Raw genomic sequence first — 22,828 nt, 5'->3', positions numbered from 1 at the left:
TGACTGCAATTCCTGACATTTGCTCCCCAAAGACTACTGCCCACTTAGAACTAATTCCATGAGCAATGCTGATGAAAAAACAAAAAAGGCACTATCAAAGTCCCCCATCATGCTAAAGTAATTTTTAAAAGCATGGAAGACTGAAAAGGCTCAGAAAAGCTAAAGTTCCATGTCAGTCCTGCTGTCCAGCATAATTAATGGACAGCCAAAAGTCAATCCTGGCTCACATTTCTTAGAGCTCCACCACTAACCCACCAACAGGAAACTCCTGTACAGCCACTGCTTCCCTTTACACACTGGAAATCTACTCCAGAGAATGGAAACAATCTCTGCTAGGTGTTTCTGGATTTTCATGCTCATCAAAACAGGCTTAGCAGTCCAAGAAACATGGCCCTGAATCATAGTTCAACCCCACATAATTAATTTGCTATCCCACATCCTTCCCTCAACTGAGGACAGAATACCAATTAATAAGTGGAAAAGGCATCAGCTGGGGAGGCTGTGGGAGGAAAAAAAAAAATCCATAACATGAAAATCCTGCCTCTTAAACCAGAAACTGTCTATCTGTGGCTAAAAGTTGAAAGAAAGATTCCAGTATTCTCTTAGGAGAAATGAATAATATACATGTATTTCTTTTCTAAAGGGTATCCTGTGTTTTCACATTTAGAAACACCTAACGCCCACTTCCACACACCAAAGCTGACACTGAGTTCAAAGTTAGTATTCCAAGATGAACAAGGATGCTCAGCAGCAGGGCTTACACCATTCCATCCACCCCAAAAGATCAGGACACCTGCAACTCCCACAGTGCCCTGAGATCAGGTATTAAAGCCTGATTGCTGATTTAGATGAGTACAGGGTTGGTCTCACACTCTTGACTGCAGAGTGCAGCAGGAAGGGGAGAGGAAATGGAGCTGTGGCCCATGGAGTAAAGCTGACAAACACCACCTGCTTCTCATCCTTGGCACTGACCCCCCTGGTCTGAGATGTAAAGAAACTGAGCTTTGAAGCCAAGCTCTTAGAAGGCTCCAAGTTCCTGTATCAGCTTTCTCCTGCTTGGAGTTTTTATCTGTATATCCAAACAGGATTCATTACAACCTTGAGTGTTTGCTGAGCAGTTCCTTCTCACAAATCCTTGTTTTACCAAGGCATTATTTTCTCCTGATGGATGCTTCCCACACTCTGCATTCCTCACCCCTTCCATCAGGGGGGGTTCAGCCAACTTTGGAGCTGTCCTTTCAGAGATCTGATGGATTCTACTAATCCTGTAGTGATAATCTTAATATTTAAAATACACAAGATAAACAACTGGGCTGGGAAGCAAATTTGTGGATGTTTCACCAGCCTCTCTCTGCTGTGCTAAGTTCCACAGCCACAAGGTCCAGAGTTCCTGGTGTTCACTCCCAGGATTAATCTGATGTTATTCTCACCAGGACTGCTTTGCTTTAGATTCTTTTTCAAGAACAAGGCACCCTCCCCTCTCCCCTCCTAATCGGAGAGTGTTTGAATACTGATAAATGGCCCTATTTATGTGCAGATTGGGAGTTTTTATCAGGAGTAAACACAAATTTTAACTCACAGCTGATCTCACAGTTACACAATTGCTACCAATTCCGCATTTAATCCAGAGATGGGCAAACTGTCAACTAGCCACAACTTTTCAATATGGAAAATCACCTGAGGGTTGCAGTCTCAGGTGTTAGTCTCAGTGTCTCAGCAGTTAAACACCACTAAAAAGCAGACACAGCTTTCACTTTGGCCAAGGCTCATGGGGACAAATATGCACCTGTTGACAAAACTGTTTTTTTCTTACCCACACTGGTTCTTGTATCAATGCCTGTAAAGGTATGTTCTACTCACATCTCATTAAGAATGTAGGGGTCCCCATTTCACTCAGCAAAGTAAATGAGGATAAAGAAAGAAACATTAAGTAGAGCTTTAAAAATTATTACAGCCTAACACTCTACACATTAATATGTATTGATTCAAAATCTGTGGCATTTTTATTACCACACACAGTGCACAATGGATTTCTTTAAAAATGGTTTTAAATCTGAATGGCATAATTTAGAACTACCTCTCTGTTACATTTTCACTCTAAATTACTAAGAACTCTCAATATTAACTCCCTGTTAATACATCTGACTAGGAATAACTACTGAAATCTCAGGGATTACAGCATCAATATCAAGGCTTTTTATGGACTTCTCCTGCTTTAAAACTAAAAAGTCCCAATAATTCTCTTGCACCTCTGCCATTTATGGGCTGAGATTTTTCTTTTCTGCCTCAACTTCAAAAAGGAATGCTATTGTTAAGAGCTTGCACAGTGACTCTGTTTTGAGGCCTGTGCTTTTAATAAACAGATTAGCATTCTTTTTAAAATATGCCAAGTCAGGCCCCATGTAATGTAGATTGATTTATCTGTGACACAAAGCCAGTTAAATCCACTAGACTGAACTCACAGGTGAAGCCAGTTCAGCAAGTAAAAGAGCAATCTGCTTTATAAATTTGTCATATTTCCCATTTTCTTTGCAAGCAATAATATTTTGCATTAAATAAAGGAAACTGGAGCTGTAATGACCATGGATACTGATGGACTGCTCTGAAATCAAAACTAGCAGCATTAGCTCCAGGAGTTTCTCCCTGCATAAAGAATTCCTGTTAGAAACAATCAACTCAGCCTGCTGCTCTGCAACCAGTGGCAGTCAGTGCCTCATCATGCCTGTGCACATGAAATTATTCATTCAGAAAACACACTTTTCTCCAATAGAAACATGGCCTGCTTTGTGGCACTGTTTGCTGTTCATTCACTGTCACATCCAAATGGACAGTGAATCCAGGAGCACCAGGGAGCAGCACAAGCCATGGCAGGGCCTGTAACATTGCTTGAGAAACACATTAAATCCAAATGAATTTGATTTGAACCCAAATCAAATCTGTACCAAAACATCCAGTGGGAGCTGGGTCATATGGACAATCCACACTGCAGCTCTGTCTTAGGTTACAAGATGTGCCTGGGGCTGTGTACTTTATTTCCCATCTGTCAGAGGTGGGGCAGTTCTCTTCTGTTCATGGGGCAGTTTTCTTTATCTCTCCCACAACAAATCTTCCCTCCAGGAGATCTCTTCTGTTCATGGCCAGTGAGTGTCCCTGCATGGCTGATAAAATTCCATCATCCCATTGGAAGATGCTCTGCCCAGGGGAGGAGCCAAGCATTCCTACCTGGATACAATCTGAGGTTTGGAACAGCACAGCAGCCTTTGCCCACTGCATTCCCAGAGGAGCAGCTTTCTCCTCCCCTGCATTCCCAGAGGGAGCCCAGGCCCATCCCCAGCAGCCCTGGAGCTGCAGAGGAAAACTCCCCCCTTGTGCAGGATCCCTGCTGCAGCAGAGCCACAGCTGGCACTGCAGGAGGGCTGAGCCACCATGGCATGGGGCTGTGCCACCTCCCTGACACACAGGGGATCAGGTCCTATTCTGACTCTGTCACCATTTTTTTTGTTTTACTGCATTATTATTTTAATTTCCCTAATAAAGAACTGTTATTCCTACTCCCATATCTTTGCCTGAGAGCCCCTTTCAAAATTACAATAATTCAGAGGGAAAGAGAGGCTCCTGCCTTACTTAGCAGACACCTGTCTTTTCAAACCAAGACAAGCTCAAAACTGGAACATTCTACTCTGCAATAGGTTTTTACAAATACAAAGAATAAAGATCATGAAGGAATGTTCAGGAGTATTTTAAATAACTATCAGGAGAAAAACTGTTTTAATATTGTTCTCTTCCTTTTGTTATTTTTTTAAACCCTTTTTTAATCCCACTAGTGACAAGTGCTTGTAATTCACTTAAGTTTGCTGAAATTGATCTATTCAACAGAAGAAACATCCAAACCCACACGTGAGTGTGCCTGTAGACTGCACAGGTGGATTGTCTACCTCTAAGGGGCTGCAAGAAGGTTTCTCTACCTCATGTCCTTCATTTTGACTTTATTTTCCAAATCAACATCTTTCTTCAGAAAATGCATTTATCTTTCTTTTTACAAGTGCCTGATTTTTTGGAATGCCAGACTTTCCTGGAAGTACTCATTCAGAAGATTTAAGGAGCACAGAGCAGATATTTTGTTTAAGTGGTTGAGAACACTGGACTGCTTCCTGTTCCAGCCTTGAGTATTTGGGACAGCAAGCATTTGCTTTCTCAAGCTCCAGTAGTATTTCACAGTAGAGAGACTCCAAAGACAGAACTTGGGGACCAAGTCTGACATTCTGAACCAGATTACTTTCTCTGAATTCCTTATGACTTTATGATTCTCCTTTATGAAAAATAATTCTGTACATTGAAAAGAGCCCCAATCTCTGCCCAAGCACCTCTTCAAGGGGAACAAACTCCTGCAGAGAAGGGAACAGTCAGACTAAGGTTCAGCATTGGACATTGGCAGAAGAAAGAGGGGAAATTGAAAACTCAAAATTGAAAGAGGGGAAATTGAGATAATATATATGGAATAATTTTTTCCCTGTGAGAGTGGTGAGGCCCTGGCACACGGTGCCCAGAGAAGCTGTGGCTGCCCCTGGATCACTGAAGGTGTCCAAGGCCAGGCTGGATGGGGCTTGGAGCAGTGGGAGGGACAGTGGAAGGTGTGCCTGCCCATGGCAGGGGTGCAACAAGATGAGCTTTGAGGTCCCTTCCAACCCAAACCATTCTCTGATTCTATCATAACAAAATGGGACATGATAAACAGGTGAGAACAGAACTACCACACTGTGTTCCCATCTTTAAGTTTCTTGTCATATCCAATAATTTCTTCCATAATAAGAGCTCATGTGGCTTTCAGCTGAGGTTTTTTTAACCAGTGGTGGCATTAAAGCATCTTTTGGACCTATGCTTGAGATGAGAGTGCATGGAGGATTTGTAGGAGGATGTGTTTGAAAATATGCATCCTTATCTTTCATGTATTATGTACATTCATGCACACCCACAGATAAAAATCTTTCCTTCAAAGCCTAAATCAAAACAGTCACACTTCGCTCTGCACTGGCATGTTTATATAAATAGAGCATTTGAGACATTTATTAGAACACTAGCAATGGCCATGATGCTGTTAGCTTCAACACAGATTTCAGCTACTCATCACTTGAGTTCTAAATATGCAGAATTTAACTTTGTGGAGCATAGCAGGAAAGAAATGCAGCCAGTGCTCATAAATATGGAGGAAAATTGAAGGCAGATAAAGAGCAGAGTATAAGGAATTTCTTTGAGTATGCCTGATGCTGCTTTTGGATTTATCACTATTATTTTACTGGAATAGCAGACTGTCTAAACATCCTACACAAATTACATCAATCATTAGAAAACCCCATTTGCTTACTGGGGAAGAAGCTTATATAAAACTGAGATCCTGTTCCTGACACAGGTTTATAAAGGATCACCTTCTATATGATACTATGCCCAAAAGGGTTTCTCTATGTTAATGCAGAAACCAAAAAGTTATTCTATGTTAATAACTTCTCTGCCATACTTATGTTACCAACTGAAGCAGAGAGAAACTCTGGAGTATCTTGTAACTCCTCTAAACTCTAGCCATCATCCCACTGCCAGCATTTCCCCAAAGGCCATCCTAAGAAGAAAAGCTGAGCACAGAAGCTCCAAACTCACTCACTGTCCCTGCTCTCCTCCGTATCCACAGCCAGCCAAAGGAATCCCATCCACTCCAGGGGCTGTAAAGGAGCCAAGGGAAACCTTGGCCCCTTTTTGACCATCATCTCAGCTCTGCTGACCATGGGGCTGTGCTTGTGCACACAGCAGCCTCCCACACCTCCAGTCACAGATGGGACTGGGTCAGGAAAGCAGCTCATGGTGAGGGTACTGCTAAGACCAACCCCAACTCTCTAACTGCTCTTCTATTAGGAATGTTTTGTAGTAAAGTATAGCTCACATTGAGAAAAATGATAATTTAGTAAAACACCTCTTCCTCCTCCCAAATTTCTGTATGATAGAACATTCCAGAATTTACTGCTTTATCTGTGCAGCTTTTAAATGTTAAAGAAACTCGTCTTCTGACAGCTGCTAAAATTCCAGAGCAAAACAGGCCAAGCATCTGGGGAAATGCTGATCCAGCTTAAAAATCTCTTTCCTCTTCCGGTCACAACCCCCTTCCTTTCCCCATTCCACCAAATCCCCAAACCTAAGTACCAATACTCTGGCAGGTAATGGATCCTGCTGAGTTTTTGTGCCTTTTAGGTCTCATAGAGTCTGAAGCTCATTAGAAATCAAGAAAATAATAATAATTTAAAAAAAAAACAATAAGGAGAGAGAAGGCTTCAATACCTTTTTTTCCCCCTGCCTTTGTCATGAGGGAGAGAGGGACTGCTTCTCATTCCACTTCAAAAGTAAATATATTTGAAGTATTTAAGTAATCAGCAGCATAAAAAGGCTGATGAAACCTTGAGAGAGTATATCCAACCATACTGATACAGCTGCAGGTTTTGGCTTGCTTTCTTAGTGATACCTTTCTTCTCAATGGAAGTTTCCTGGAAACTGCTCCCCTATTTTAAAAACCCATTGATTGAAGGTGACTCAAACATCCCCAAGTTTGGAATACACAGCCCTGATCCACTGGTTGATCCAGGAACTGGAAGTAGAGGGAACTCACCCAGAGCTGAAGTGAGACAGCTCTGAACTTCACCAAGTTATTCACATGCAGAGGACATCCCTGCCACGAGGGAGGGGAATGCATATCTATGGGAGATGGGACACTTTTAAAGCAAGGATATTATCTCCTCAATCTGTTCTTTGCCTATTATCCCTGCTGCGATTGAGACTATGCATATTAACAACTAGTGGTCCATTTTAATGCAGGAATACTTTTTACCTTTTCATTTTTTCCCTTCATTAGTCCATTAGGGGCAGGAAAGATGTGATTTACTTCTGAAATTTGCACATATTTTTTTAAGGAAGGCTATTCACTCAAGCAGAGCAATGCCCATGGATACAGACACCTCTGGCATGAACTGAAAATATCCCATGGCTGATTCCAGCCTGCTGGGACCTTGGAGGAGATGGGTTTAGCCGCTGCCATGCTGCTGAATTACATATGTAATTCTGGAATTACACATCTTCCCTCCAGTCTACCACATCAGTGCAGTTCCTTTGCTTCTGACCAACCAGCCTACAGGATCTGCATACCCTGGTCCATGTTCTCAGCATTATTTTCTGATCCATTTTCAGATTAACAAACTTTACCACCAAAAGCAGAGATTACAGTGTCTTGCCTCCTCTTCAGCATGACCTATATTGACATCAGGACTACAGATTCTAACATTGCAGGATTAACTTGAGCAAAAGAAATGGCAATAATAAAACTACATCTTCCATCCTTTTGCTTCCTTCTACTTCTCTGCTGTCACTACTTCTTTTCACCCATGTTATGGTGCTTTATAGCTTCTGTTCCTTCTAAGACATATCAGTACTACCCAATTTCAGTGACACATCTAAACATAATTTGATTTACAAGTAGAGAACTCTGAGTTAAAATGGGACAGTGAACACAATAAGAACATGTAATAAAAATCCAGGTGAGCATTTTAAGAGGTGCCCAACACTGGTGTATTGCTTTGAAATCCTGTGTTTCCAAAGGACATGCTATGTCACAGGAGAGTACTGGGAGTCCAAGACAAATTGCATGAGGAAAAAGTTCATACTTTTCATTAAAAAGGTTGATTGCATTTCAGACAGTTTTCCTTTAGGCATTACTAGAAAACTTTCTATCATTGACAAATCAGGGATTACATCATGACTGGACCATGTTTAACCAAAGCTTGGCCCTTGTCCTGAGGATGAGCTTGTATTTGTTCTCAGATTTCTACATAAATGCCACTACTCTCTAGTAAGAGAAACACTACCAGCTCTGCTGAGAAATGTACACAACAGGCAAATACAGAGTTACCTCCTCACAGTTCTCTGCCAAAGAAAAGCTCAATCACAACTAGCCAGCACCTGCTCCTCACATTATCCCATAATCTTTCCTTGCCTGTTTTATCATTTGTTCAATCTCGGATAACTACAGAAATGATTTTCAACATTATCTTCTATTGATGAAACAGCCAATATGTCTGCAAAAGATCTTGTTCACCAGCAAGTGAAAATGGTGTCATTAAAAATTTACATCAGATTGGAAAAAAAAAAGGCATGAAGCTTTTTGACAAAAGTACAGATAAGATTTGAATGAGTTTCTCATCTCTCCTAGCAAAGGACAGTCTGAAAACTCAGAATTTTACCTGACCTAACTACTAATGAGCAAGTATGTGTGAACAGAACAGAAATCTTGTGTAAAGTCATGTGGAACTCTGTGCCTCACCTACAGCTGACAGGAGCCACAGCCCAGGATTCAGCAGCTGGATTTGCTTGTCTCTGTCCAACTCAGTACTCTGACTCAAAAGTTAAAGGACTTTGTAGCTTAGATCATGAGCTGATCACAGCTGGAAATTATTGTCACAGACACTGAAATGTCCTGTCCTATGGCAGGAGGATCCACACCACCCTCTGCCCCCAAGCTCAGCACAAATTCATCTTGCTTGCAGGAAAAAATTCCCAGTCTTGATTTCACAAGTCTAGTGCTAAAGAAGAGAACAACACCACAGAAAATTATTTCGGGGATTAATAACCTTCATTAGAAATGCACTGGCACTTGGCTGCTCTGAATGTCTCTCAAATTTCACCCATTTTATGCCTGACAGTCACCCAACTCTCCTTTTCAGTCTGCTGGACTTGGTGCCATCCTTAACCAAACTCTGTCTTCTTACCCGTGTACTTCTAGAGGAGAATCTACCTTCACTTTCAGCCAAAAAAAGCTTTAGCTGTTTGAGTTCCTAAACTTCATTCCAAGACACAAGGCACTATTTCCAGTGGCTCTTCCCTAAAATCCCTGTAACACACATTCCTGGGAAAACAGTCAGTCTCTATGAAGGTGCAGGGTCTACATTCTTGTTCAACTCTCTCCACTACCACTGTAACCCGGGAGAAAAGAGGCAAAATATCTCTACTTTACAGCAAAGAAATGCAAAGGAAGCTGAACTAACAAAGAGAGGCCATGGCATAGGGAATGAGTTTAGTATTAGCCCACATTTCCCATTAGAAATAGAATTTAGTTTTTTGAAACTACTACCCAAAGGTACAGATAATTTACATGACATTTTCCCAGCCTGTTACTTTACTTTACAGCATGGAAAAAAATTATAGTAAGAATAAGTAATTTGGTCTGATGGCTTGATTTCCTAATGCTCTCTTCCTGAATGATTGCTGGTATTTGTGGTGATGCTTCCACCTTCGATAAATGCTGAGGTACAACTTTCCACACACAGCACCAAAGTCAGGACTTTGTTAATTCCTTGAAACCTACAGCTTGTTTAATTACTTTAACTCATTTACTGTTTGCTACACACCAGTGAAGTATCAAATTCAACACTGGTATTTCCATTCCTACAAAGGACTGGAAAATGGTATTTCCATTCCTGGAAAAGGACTGACAGACAACTATACTATCATTATTAACAAGTTATCTGCTAGTTTTGATCCAATGCTGGAAAAGCCACTGCAATTTAACTGAGAAGTAAACATACATTTCAGTGGGTAAAACAAACAAAAAACGTAATGTCAATGTGCAAATTTTCATCTGCATTACACGTTCTATGCTCCATCATTCCAGAAAACTCATGTTATACAGACAATGAAAAGCAAAATGCTCCAAAGAATGCCAGCCAAGAGCTTCCTGCTTCATGCCGGAATTGCAGCTCCTTCACACCTGAGTAAGGCCACAAGGAGTAAGCCAAATTGCAGAGAATTAAGTCTGGGCTCTCAACTCTAATACATTTGTCATGTTAATTTTTCTAACTAAGAAAGAGTAACCAATCCTACATTGCACAGGTAGATTGGAAGTAAGACCACAAGCTTTAGTTCTGATTTATTATGTATTAAATATTAATGAATTATTATGGAACCATTCACTGAGGTTTAAACAATGCTACATCTTCCATATTTCTAAAGCTCTACAAATGTATATTTAATAATAGATAATTAATTTATAGCAACATTAAATCTAGATTAAATCCTTATTTCCAGCCATGAGAGAAACCCATTGGAGAGTGGTGAGATATATACTGATGCTTTATAATAAGGTCACTTCTTCATGGAAAAATTTTATTTCTGCATTGTGTATTATTTGTGTAGCCAAATCAATACAGACCCACAACACAAGTGTGACGAGAAACCAAAGCAATAATCTCTGCAATGGCACTGTGTGTTGTTTACAATTCTATCAAACCATTTATTAATTTGCATTTCCTATTGCTTCTTCTTTTCCAGCAGTGACCCATCACATTTGGCCTTCATCACTCACCATTTTTTCTGCTCATAGTCTCAGTAAAGATAATTTAGTCAATTTTCCAAACAAATAATTTTCTTATCAAAAACAAGCACAGCTGCTGGGAAACTTGGTCAATGAGTATCAACAGCATCAAGATCCTGCAGGAGTTTATTGTCCACCTTCTACTCCTTGTACAACAAACTTCTAGGAACATCAGATTTCTCACCTTGCTCTATCCTACGCTTTCTCAACACGGTCCTCAAACCACTGGAGCCATAGAACAGATTTTAAACAGCATTGTGTGAGAATTGCTTCCAGTTCTTGCACTCTCCCAACCTTACCAGTTTATTTCTCTCTACAGCAGCATACCCTACTAAGTCCTTCCATACCATGAGTCCATGCCAGCCAACCCTGCTGAGTAAAGCAGACAAAGCACAAACCCTCACTGATCACAGACAAACCTTTCTGAAGGCGGTTCAGAACAGAAGCTTTAACACATTGAGCCATTTATTAACTGTGGTCAGACCTCAAACAGAAAGAGAGGAAATTTAGGTCAGATATGAGGAAGAAATTCTTCCCTGTGAGGGTGCTGAGGCCCTGGCACAGGTCACCCAGAGAAGCTGTGGCTGCCCCATCCCTAGAAGAGCCCAAGGCCAGGTTGGATGGGGCTTGGAGCAACCTCAGGTTGTTGAAGGGTCACAGCCTGTGGCAGGGAGGGTTGGAACTGGATGAGCTTTAAGGTCCTTTACAACCCAAACCATTCTAGGATTCTATCTGTACAACAGGAAAGAAGGAATACCCACCTACACCCTTTCACAAGAAGGCCAATCTTAAAATGTGGAAGTGTGAAAAAACCGGAGGAGCTCACAAGATCACTGCAGTGACTTTCATTCATGTCCCAGGGGTACCCCAAAGGTACTCCTCCTAAAGCTCCAGGCAGGGAAATGCCATGGCAAGAATTAAAATACCCTCAGCAAAGGTCTGGCTTCAGAACCAGTTCAGAAGAGGCAAGGTCACTCACAGAACTGGGATTTCTCTATGAGTCTCTTTCATGAGCCTCAAAGGAGGTTGTGGCCAGATGAGGGTCAGTCTCTTCTCCCAGGCATCCAGCAATGGGACAGGAGGACACAGGGGAGGTTTAGGTTGGGCACGGGAAGATCTTCACAGAAAGGGTGAAGGGGCTGCCTAGGGAGGTAGTGGAGTCACTGTCCCTGGAAGTGTTTTAAAAAATATTTTAAAAGGTGCCATGGTTTAGTTGATAAGGTGGTGTTAGGTCATAGGTTGGACTTGATGATCTCAAAGGTCTTTTCCAACCTAGCTCAGTCTGTGATTCTGTGAATTTGTCCTGTTTGATGACATCTATGATCTATGCCACCCACAGAGGATCTGAAACTGTTTTTTCTAGTCTGGATTTTTTAAAAATAAACCTGTTTCTTCAACTGCTCTGTTCTGATACAGCTTCAGAGAGCTCCATATTAAGAGTCTCTCAAGAGCAGCATCTTTTACCAACCAAGTACCATAGCTTAACAGGTACTCACAGATCTTATTTTCCCTCTTATTTTATACAGAGATCCTCTTCCCCTCCAGAATAATATAATTATTCTATAAAAGCAGAGAGCATATGGAGTGCTTTCCTCCAAGCAATGGAACTGAGCACCGTGAAAACCATGAACATAAGCATTTTATTAGAGGTGGTTTCCCTTCCCCACCAACTACTGAGAGCTGCTGTGAAATTCTGCTGAAGTCATACTGTGACAGGGTACAAAACAGCTATGAAAGGATTTGCCTGCATTACACAGGGTTTACTGTTAATTAGCTCTTGTACACATAAGCAGTAGATAAAACCAGCTCTTTTTTTTTGTTGTTGTTGAGGAAGTGATGATTTGTTGCAAGGACATCCTTTTTGGATACAAAACTAGCAACAGCATTGTAATTAGAGTTAACATCTACACAACATTCTATTGAAGCACTTGACAATAGTGGGCCTGGCTAATTAGTTTCTGTTAGTTAAAAGGGAAATGTAAATGAAATTTTCTCGGGGCGTAAACAGAGACAGCAGCTTACTCGGACCAGGAACATCAGTGCTGCTGCCGGTTCTTTCCTATCACATTTCTAGATGTGCCATCTCACATGCTCCAGAAAACAGAAACCTGACTCCTCCTTTGATGATCTCTCCTACTATTAAGGTGAATGAAGCCTAGCAAGGATAAACCAATTAAATTTCATACTTTAGGTAAAAGCTTTGTCCATAGTCTCACTGAAGTCACTGCACTAAGCCAAATTTTTCTGGTGAACTTGAAAAGAACCAGCCTTTCCTGACCCTCTAGAGTATTTTCTTAATGAACAGCAGAACATTTTTACAGTTTTGAATCATTCTTTTAAGCAACAGCTATACCCATCTTGGGAGCAGACATAATCATCTTTTTGCTGATTGTTCCAGAATATGCTGTAATGTTATACCGTGTGCTATTCCAACCTCAAAAAACACTGAATGTAACTGCCAGGAGGCAGCAAAAGGAGGAGTGGCATTGTAATGAGAGGCAGGAAAGGAGGAGGATGGATAACTCCTTTGGGCATCCTGGGAAATTCCAGCCTTCTTCTGCTTTCCATCTTTGGTTTGACAATTTCTAGGAAAGACTGGTATGGAAGGTGGAACCAAAACCAAAGCCCTACAGGAATAATCCATACAGGAAGCTGCATGAGGACATATTCTTTTGGACAGAACTCCATTGAATCTAAAGGTTTAAAAAAAATGCAAAACCAAACCATACAGAAAGAAATGCACTGCCAAAAGTAAGGTTGTTTTCCCACAAACTTGAAGGGACTAAAGATAAGCAGAAAAACTGAAGTTTCACCATTCATTTGGAAAACAAGCCATGTGATGCACATCTGATTCATCTTGATTAAACATGACAGAAAGAATTCTTTGCTATTCTACCACACTCTTACAAAAGCCTTCAAGTCAATGAATCATGGCACAAACAATTTGCAAACTAAAAAACTGGAAAGGAAAGCAACACTGCTATGAAAATGGAAATAGGAGAAGATGAGGAATTTCTTGTTTGGGTTAAAACCCTGCTCTCACTTTCAGCAGAAAAATCTGTCCCCTTCTACTCACTGATAATTTACACCAATGGAAAAAACTCAAGTCAATAGGTAAGGGTCAGACTGATTATTAATTAATTGAAGATTTATGAGACTCAGGAGGGTGCACAGCTGTTAAAAAGACATGAAGAAGGTTCTATCTGAAGTTAAACACTACCATTTTGGATTTACAACCTTACTGTAACAAAAAGTGTCACTTTGCCAGTGCAGTTTTGCCCATTTTTAGTCCAAATAGAATGAACCATTTTCACAAAAAAAAAAAAAAAGCACAATTTCACAAATCTATTATAGAGGTATGAAGTTTCCTTCTTTGCCTTGAAAGTGAAAGAATACATACTGACATTTAAACACAGTGCAGTAGTTTTCCTAGAATAAATTCAGCAAGGCTGAAACAAACAAAAAAATATCCATCAGATCCAAAGGAAACAGGAAACATTTGAGACTGAATGGAGCAGGAGTAAAACCACTGAACAGAGTAAAACAATTCCTCTCATTTCTGTAGTTTGATAAGGCCCTTAAACTTAAGGAAATAATAACACATTTTCTGTATTTGTGTTCTGAGTAAAGTTGATGAAATTGGGGCCTTTAAAACTGGGACAGCTTTGTTTGGATGAATCCATCTGAAAATGAGGCCCAACAAAAATATCTCAAAATGCGTATCCCAAATCAGAAAGATTAAAACAAAACATTAAAATATCGAAAAATTCATCTTCTGCTGCTTATTCATTGGTTAATGAATTAAGTCAGAACTGATACTGATTTAATAAACAAATATACCATCTGATAGCATTTATAGTGCACTGTTTTTCAAGTCCAAATAGGTTCTCCCTCATAAGCTAGAAAGAGGTATATTCACATTATGTACACAATTAGGAAGGAAAGGCAACCTTAAAACCTTTTGATAAAGACAAGAAAAAAACTCAGATTGAAAATCTTAATGAGGTGGGTTTGATTGAATTTATGCATTTTTCATCTAGTCTTAGCTCAGGAGAGTAATCCTAAAGCCTAGAAGTCATATTAACCAGTTTGAATTTAAGAATGAACAAACTCAATAGCAATGTGGGGCTTTCATGAAAAAGAATGCAGAATACAGCCTACATTAATTTGTTTCAATTGTCATTACTGAAAAATAAAACTGCTGCAAGGTTACAATTTTTCTTTTAAACCAAAAATGAAAAAAACCAAATAACAGTTTTATGTGAAGTAAGGAAGAAATTTTGTTTTCCTATAACATTTATGTTTTCAAGGGAAGGTATATGGAAGAAAGAGGCTCACTTGCTCTTAAATTTTGTCTTAAGCAAAACACAACAAAAAACCGCAATAAAGAGAAAATAACTGCATTCCAGATTTTTACCATCAATTTTACCAGAATTTTTACCATATAATAAAATTGAATTTTGAAATTCAATCTGTAGAATGAATATATACAGGAAAATTTCAGAATTGAATCCTTATCGATTTAAGCTAAAAATAAAAACACTTTTAAAAATCAGCTTAAATGAGCATAATACCTAAATGGCTTTCAAACAGAAAGCAAATTTGGCTGCAGGGAGTCATATTTTCTAGAATACAAGGTGTGTGTGTGTTCAAACTGGCTGCTATGACATGGCAGGTGTGGAGGATGGGGTGGGGATGTTACCTAGCGTGCTGGGGCAGAGTGGACTGCCGTGTCCATGGATAGAAAATGCAGTCATGACTAGCTGGGCCTCTACACCTGCAGGCAATTACAGAACAAACCACGTCATTGCCACGCCCCAGGACATGCACACGCATGCGCCCTTGTCCACACGTGCAGGATGGAGACACACAGGCAGCCAGCAGCCAGCCAGTACCTATCCATCAGCCCAATGCAGTCCTCCAGGTGGGGCCCTATGCACCTGCAGCAAATCCAAAGTGGAAACAGGGAGAGAAAGAGAGACAGCTGTTATTTACACACCCAATGAGTAGGAATCCCCCTTTGTGTTCTTAATTCTAGCTCTTCTCTCGCTAACAGAGACCTATGTCACCAAAAAATTATAGCTTGTGACAAGAGGAACAATAATAGCAACAGCATTCCAAGGCAGGCCACATCTTGGCTCAAACAACACTTTCACCTGTGTAAGTGGGAGTCCTGACAACAGGGCTGCTTTTCCTGTGTGTTTTTATGAGTCATCAAACCAGTGATTACTGCACAAAAGCTGTTAATTTACAAGTCGAGATTTCCAGGAGCACAATCCAAAACTTGCTTTTCTTTCTGTAATTGATGCAATTGTTCGTTTTGTTCTAAGCTTCCAGCCAGGGTAACCGAAGAAATCCTTTTTTAACAGGGAAGCTTGAGGATCAACTTCCAACAAAAGCAACAAAAACCACAGCAAAATGGTGTCTGCTGATTCAGACATTTTATTCTGCTTTCCTTAGATGCTGCCAAGACTCCTCCACCTGCACAATGAGCAGATGCTCACCAAAGGCACTGGAAATCCAAGGAATGACTAAGTGCAGCACCACTAAAACACAGCCATGGAAAAGAGTTTGCAGAACACATGTGTGCCACGTGTAGATGTCCCTTGCCCCCATGAAGAGCAGGACTGGTTTCTTGGTCCCCTGCATTCAAACAGCAAGTCAAATACATATCTGCACAGCAGTCAGGATTCTCAGAGATTGAAGTTGAGCTTTTAGGGGCTAAAAGCACTTGATCCCCTTCAGTGCTGCACACCCAGCTAGGCATTCTAGCCATGGGGAGTATCTGGTCCTCAGCATTTAAGGAAACCAAACCATTTATTTCCATTCTTTAACAAGATCTCAGAGCCATTTTATTAACAGGCCCTTTGGCTGTACATCTGCTACAGGCAGCAGAGGTGATCTGACACATCAGTAGACTGCAACTTACTTCTGTTGAGGCATTTTAAATTTAAGGTGTGATCCCCAACTCTTTTAAAGTTTGCTGTTTTTTCAGGTTGGCTTTGATGGAAGGATATGCATGTCAAAAAATCTGAGAGTTCAAATAAGCTCCCACGAGATCTTCTTTCTGCTTCACCATCACTTGCCACTCCTCAGCTTCTGCTGCATTTAAATTGGGATCACTTTGCCATTAGAAAATGAATTCAATTTCCCTGTACCTGCTCATCAGGGACAGCAGACCAAGTAAACCTTACCCCATGTTTGTTTACTTGAATTCTTATTTTTACATAAGACATTTACTCTGACATGCAAACACAAACTGGAAGAATTTCCTCAATGACTGCTTCCTCCAGCATAAAAAAGATGTGTTAAAAATCCAGATACTGCATAAATGTAAGGGTTGATTTAAACACAAAAATAAAAAACTTAATAGAGAGAACTCCTGGAATTTCATCTGTCCTGGGCATCAGCACTTGAGAATTCAGGACTGTCTGAATTTTAACCCATCTCAAACACATCCAATGATTCTTCCTTTCATGGCATTCTCAGCAATCTGGAAAAAACAAGCTCAGCAATGAAGGAGGCTGAAGAATTGCTCGGATTGTCCATTTCCTACCATTCTAAAAAAAGCTGAGCTCACACTCTTGCAGTAAATAAAAAGAAGAGCATCTTCAAATTAGAGGTCTGAGAGCCTGCTACTGGTTTAGAGGCAGACTGACATCAAGAGCTCGTAGTCTTGCAGTCACTTCACATGTTCATTTGGAGAACAGGATTGAATCCAAACTGTACTGCTGGACCTCACCCAGTGCAAGTTGAAGTATCATTGATTTTTATTTCAAATTGTAATCTTCTTCAGTGGGCTTGGCGTTCCCAAAGAGAGAACTCTGTCCAGGTGCAATTCCATTATTCCTAGTGAGGCAGTTCCCAGGTTCCTCCTGAGTGGCTGTCCTGATTACATGCAGGGAAGTACAACACTGTGAGTCATGGCAATATTCATTCACAGGGTATTTTGTACCACCAAAAAAAATACCATCAGGTATTTTTCCCCAGGAGGGAACTCCCTTCATTCCAGACTTTTTGAGCCATAGAAGCCTGACACAATCCTACATCACGCTGTTCACACCCAGTGTTCCTTCTGCTTGGAGTCTGGATGATATTTTCTTTTCCAAGTTGGCTCTGTAAAATGAACCGGTTAATTGAGACATGCCAGTTCATTAATGATATATTCAGTACCTTACAAAAGTTCAATACAGCTTATCCAGAAAATTACACTTGGAGCTTATCCTAGCTTAATAGATAATCATCCTCTGAAAGGAAATTTGGGGTTTTGAAAATTGCAGTAACAACTATTTTTTTTCCAGGAACAATCCAGAAATATTGTCATTTATCAACCTTCTGTAAGATTGAAAGGTGAGGTTTTAACTGCACAGATATGGGGTGACAAAGCTATTCCACACCAGATGAATTCTCAAAAATCTTGGTCACTGGAAACAAACAAAACTCATTTTACAGTGGTGTAAATGGATTATCTCTGGGCAGGAGAAAACTTTTTTTTGCGATGGTCACACAATTATTGTTATGGATAAAATCAGACAACTCTGCCCAAGGGCTACTGAGCTAACAGGTGAGAGGAACAAAGTTGAACTGGAGCAGGAGCTAGGAGGAAACTTTGCAAAACAAAAGGGTAACAGTTTTTCTTATCCAGAGTGTGTTTGCATTATTCTTTCATCCGGAATTCAAATTTTCTTCCTAAAAATACACCTAAGCTTTAGAGACACCATGGTGCTTCTGCCCTCAAATCCTTTCAGGGCCCACACTGTTGCTGGAGCTCCCCTGACTTCCCTGGTCATGGCTTAGAAGGAAAAGAGAATTTTGGTGAGGAGTAAAGCCCTTTCTTCAAAGAGCTGTGTGACAAAACATGTTTGTGTGACCAGGGGAGGTGTCCAGCGAGCTCCCCCATTTGTGTCCTGCCCAGCAAGGAAGCAGGCTGTCACTTGCTATTGTGTAATTAGTGTTTTATTCCTGTGCAAGTGTTCAGTTTTGGCTGGCTCTGCAAGAAGAGGTGCCAAATGCTTTCCAGCTCTCTTGAATTGAGTGGGATGGCTGTCCCACGTGCCTCAGATCTGCTCCAAACTGGCTGCAAGTAGCTGATACTTATCACAGGGACACAAGGGCAGGAGCACAGTGGTTGCACCCAAGGATGTCACTGTCTGACAGTTCTTCTGGTCAAAGCAAGGTCATTAGCAGGGCTGGCTAATTACACACCTATTAAGAGAAACAGTCATTACACTGGAATAAGGGAGGAGAATGGTGCTAGCAAAGCTCACTAAAGCAGTCCTCTGCAAATGCCTAGATGGAACTTTTAGCAAAACACAGGAAACAGAGGTGGGACAGGTCCTTTCTTGGTGACGACTGGTGGGGATGACTGAAACATCACGTGAGGACTAATAACCTATTTTATCAAGCAGCACTGCAGGAATGAGATAATACCATCCTGGGAAGCACTGCTCTGCAGCAGCTCAGCCCTTCTGGATGGGTATCCCAGCTGTACTGAAAGGGCACTGGTGAAATTTCAGCACTTGATCTGGCAGCCAGGAGAACAGATGTGGGGGATGAAGCAGAATTAAGTTCTCTCCACCTTTCAGCCATGAGCCAAACAGCAAGCTGTGTTCTCTCCACAACCTATTTCAGTGAGGAATCATGACTGAGGGGAATTTAAATATTACTGTCTTAAAGGAAAGGTATGGAACCAGAGAATTCAGCCTTGAAGAAGGAAAGGAGAGAGGAACTGATTTCCCTTCTCTCCATGGGCATATTCAGGCCCTGACAATGTTGGCAAGAAGATGGACAACCTGCAAACCCCAAACATCTTGGGCAGTCATTAATAGCTTCATTCACATAATTACATGCCACAAAGTCTCTAGGAACACTAAAAGGAATAGTAAGCCATGCTCACCCACACTTGGGGGGAAGACAACACTTCTTTCTAAGGGATAAAAAAAAAAAAAACCCAAGAATAGACACATCAACTTTTTAATAAGAAGACAAAGATTTCCACAGGGAAATTAGTGTCATGGAAAAGAGATAGTTCCTCATCTGGGAGATGGGAACATCATGGGCTTTGTGTACATAACTGGGGGAGAGACCTTTAGCCCTTTTACTTGTCCTTTTTCTGGAGATGGGCACACTGTGGGACATTCTTTCACCTAATCAGAAGGAGAAAATAAAAAGGAGGGAAAACCAGAAGTCCAAGGATTAAAACGACAACAGCACTTGACATAAGGGAATCCAGTGTCAGCAACAGCTGCCAATGAGGACTGCCAAGGTCAGCCAGAACTGCCTAATGCCCCTCATATCTGTGCATGAGCTAGAATGTCACATTTTCAGCACAAGACATAAAAATCTCCCTTCTCAATCCAGGCAGATAAAAATAAACAGCCACTTGCAAAATATGAATGCCCATGAAGAAATGGAAAGGAAGGGAAAACCTTCTGCTGTCTTCCTGGTCTAGGAGAAGCACAGTTGGGCCACAAACACTAGAAACAGCTGGGTCAGTGAGAACTCCTCAGGAAAGAGGAGGGAATAGGAAGAAGTGTTGCTCACAGGAGGCCAGGAGAGCTGCAAGGCACAGTAAATCCATCACACCTCTGTGGTTTTGGCAGATTAGATCAGCACTGGCACCTTCTCCATCTATGAAAACCAGGACCAGAGCTCCTGGAGTGTCTTTTAATATCATTTCTTCTTACCCTCTTCTTCCACAGCAACAGCATTTTTCTTATTGCATAACTGATTTAAAGGGTCTGGGGGGGGGAGACAAATCTGTAACAGATCCTGGCTGTGTCTCTGTGATCTCCCTCTCATTTCCCTAATGGCTCCATTGTAATTAGATTTGCAAAACCAGCAAAAGGTCTCATTTTGAATGGCAACAGCTGTTGACATCAAGATTACATTGAATAATTTACTGGTTTAATTTCAGCTGCTAAACAATAAGAGCCTCTTGTCGAAGATTATTTCACTGGCTGATGTTTTCTCTTTTTCCCATTACTGCCTCTTCCTCTTCTTGTATGCTGGACACTCTGAATTGCCCCATGGAAAAGGCAGTTGTAACTTCCATGGCCTGTGCAAAACTATAGGTGCGCATGTGACCATTGTTGTGTTGTACAGGTTCTTAACTCTGGTTCAGATTCATGGGCTGTATTATTCCAAGTGTAACAAATTCCAAGTGAAACAAACTATTCCGGGCACTTTACCAGGACTTCAGAAATTGATGTACAGGAGCCTGAGACTGAGCAAAGTCTGGTTTCAAACTCTCTGCATTTCCTGTAGGGAAAGGAGAGCAGTAGCACTTTTGTCTCGCAGTAGTGCTGCCGCTTAGTTTACCAATACCAAGTAGTAGAGATTCTGTCAAGGAGAAAATACTAAAAAAAAAAATTAAAATCATTTTACAAGCCTAAAACTAAGTGACAGGGCAGCATTTGCTACAAACCAGTGTAGAAGGAAAGCTGAGAGCATTGCTGTGGAAAGTTCTTCTCTGTAGTCCTCAAAAGGTCGTTTTTGTGATAAACTGCTGGGCATTCATGACTAAAACCTGAGAGACTGAAAATCAAAGGTTAAATTCCTACTGCACTCTCTCTTTTCAGGAGTGGGACAAGTGCATTACTAAGCCAAACTAGCTCTAAAGCACCCTGTGCTAGGAGCAGTGCATGGATTGGAGGGCTCCCTGCAGAGCTGGCACTCACCCCTGGGTGCAGTTGGGATGGCACGGATGGCACTCCCGATCCTCATCGGCATACTTGAAAATGAAGCTGTTGGCCCCCTGCAAGCCATCAGGACATTTTTCCACACAATTTGGACCATCCTTAAAATGGAAACACTTGGTGCAGTGGTCAGGACCCTGGAGAGCATGGAAGAAAGAAATGTAGAGCATTCATGTTACTCTGTCCTTTCCTGCTGCACTAGGCTTGCACTGGCACACCCGCAACAGCTCCTCTTCCCAAGGAACTGGGAATTACCTGCAGGGCTCCAGCCTCTGTTAGGGAGCAGCAAACACATAAATCCTGGTGGTTTTGGCCATAAGCTGCTTCTGTAGAGTGCCAGACTAAATATCAGCTTCTAGATGAGCTTCTTAATATTATTGGTGTGCTTAATACAGTGAAGTCAGCACCCATTTTAATGCTGAGAAAGTTTCTGCTACATTATTTAGTACTGAACCTTTGCAAAGCCTTTAGTGGGATCTCCTACCTCTACACCCCAAAACTATTTTCCACAAGCATTCTGCACATGGCATCTGGTCATAGCAAGAATGAAAGACTACAAGGTCCTTTATTCTACAAGATAAATGACTACAACGTCTCCTTCTTAATACACATGAAGACCAAATTGTTTAGACCAACAAACCAAGACTCCTGGGCAATGTAAAAGTAAAATTTTAAAGCTGTGATGATAAGCCAGTGTATAACAAAATGAGGCTGAGCACTGGCCAAGGATTTTATGTCCATGAGCCCTGCTACAAATCCAAATTTACATCACACTGCAACAGGGCTCAACACTTGAAACATTAACTACTTGCAGAAAAACACAGTATTGTAAGACAAATTATGATGCCTTTCTTTTTTCCATTCAGTAAGTAAGTCACAGAAATAAGGAAATAAATTACAGGCTATGTTTTCTCAATTATGAAGAACCTAAAATACAACTCATTTCCAGTATACTTGTGACTTTTAATCTTGGCAATACACAGAAAGCTAGATGAAAGAGACAACTTCTACCTCCTAAATGAACAATAATCTTTGAAAGAAAAGTTACTGGCCATTATAAAGGTGAGAAAGAGTTAACCATCATTTAGGATGCATGAAAAATGCTATCTATCAAAAGAAATTAAAGGCTGTCTAAGTGCAAAAAACCTCCCAGCGTATTGTTCAAACTGAGGGACTGAGACAAATCCCTCCTTTTTTCTGGGAGGGGGGTCATATAAAAAATGAAAATAGGGATAAAAGAGGGCACACAAACCTCAACAGCATGCTGTCACAGTCTGTAAAAATTGCATCCATCTGTACCACTAAAGTACTAAGACAGCTTAAGAAAGAAAAGGAAAACTTTCAGAATCACTTTCTTAAGGAGACAGATCCAAGGCAGATCCCCGCACCAATTTAGCATGAGCAGAATTCCTTCCCTACACGCAGAATATGCGTGTCTTCTGCTTTTGTTTCACTAATTTTTTTTTTTTTCCTTCGGCACATTTTTACCTTGAACCATACCAAAGCAAGCAAACCAAACCCCACAACCACAACAGGCTGTGTCCTTACCGGCCCGTAGCAGGTGATCATGTTTTCCTCCATCTTCTCACACTGGGGATCACACTCCACACACACAGAGCCGTTGGCAAACTCTCGGAATTCCCTGAGGAAATATTTTGCAGGCAGGTTAGGAGAAATCTGACTCTAAGACAAAACTGAGCTCAACTGGCTGGGTCTTCACTGATGGAACTATCCT

The 22,828-nt window shown here is 41.0% G+C and overlaps 1 protein-coding gene across 4 annotated transcripts in view; it reads right to left on the bottom strand.

Moving 5' to 3' along the window:
* The window catches only part of ERBB4 (erb-b2 receptor tyrosine kinase 4), a 583,385-nt gene that overhangs the window by 120,136 nt on the left and 440,421 nt on the right, over nucleotides 1–22,828 (bottom strand). For 3 of the 4 annotated variants that reach the window (XM_064718298.1, XM_064718300.1, XM_064718301.1), the window contains 3 exons: nucleotides 22,642–22,735; nucleotides 21,076–21,230; nucleotides 15,099–15,173 (listed from right to left, as the gene is read on the bottom strand). In XM_064718298.1, coding sequence (XP_064574368.1) covers nucleotides 15,099–15,173; nucleotides 21,076–21,230; nucleotides 22,642–22,735 — 324 coding nt within the window. Of the gene's footprint in view, nucleotides 1–15,098; nucleotides 15,174–15,291; nucleotides 15,337–21,075; nucleotides 21,231–22,641; nucleotides 22,736–22,828 lie in introns of all 4 variants that reach the window. The other variant, XM_064718299.1, reaches the window with a different exon arrangement.

The sequence above is a fragment of the Zonotrichia leucophrys genome, chromosome 7 (genome assembly GCF_028769735.1).
Source record: "Zonotrichia leucophrys gambelii isolate GWCS_2022_RI chromosome 7, RI_Zleu_2.0, whole genome shotgun sequence".
NCBI classification, from domain to species: Eukaryota; Metazoa; Chordata; class Aves; order Passeriformes; family Passerellidae; genus Zonotrichia; species Zonotrichia leucophrys.
Note: the sequence above shows the minus strand (reverse complement) of the source record. Positions and strands in the feature narration are given on the sequence as shown.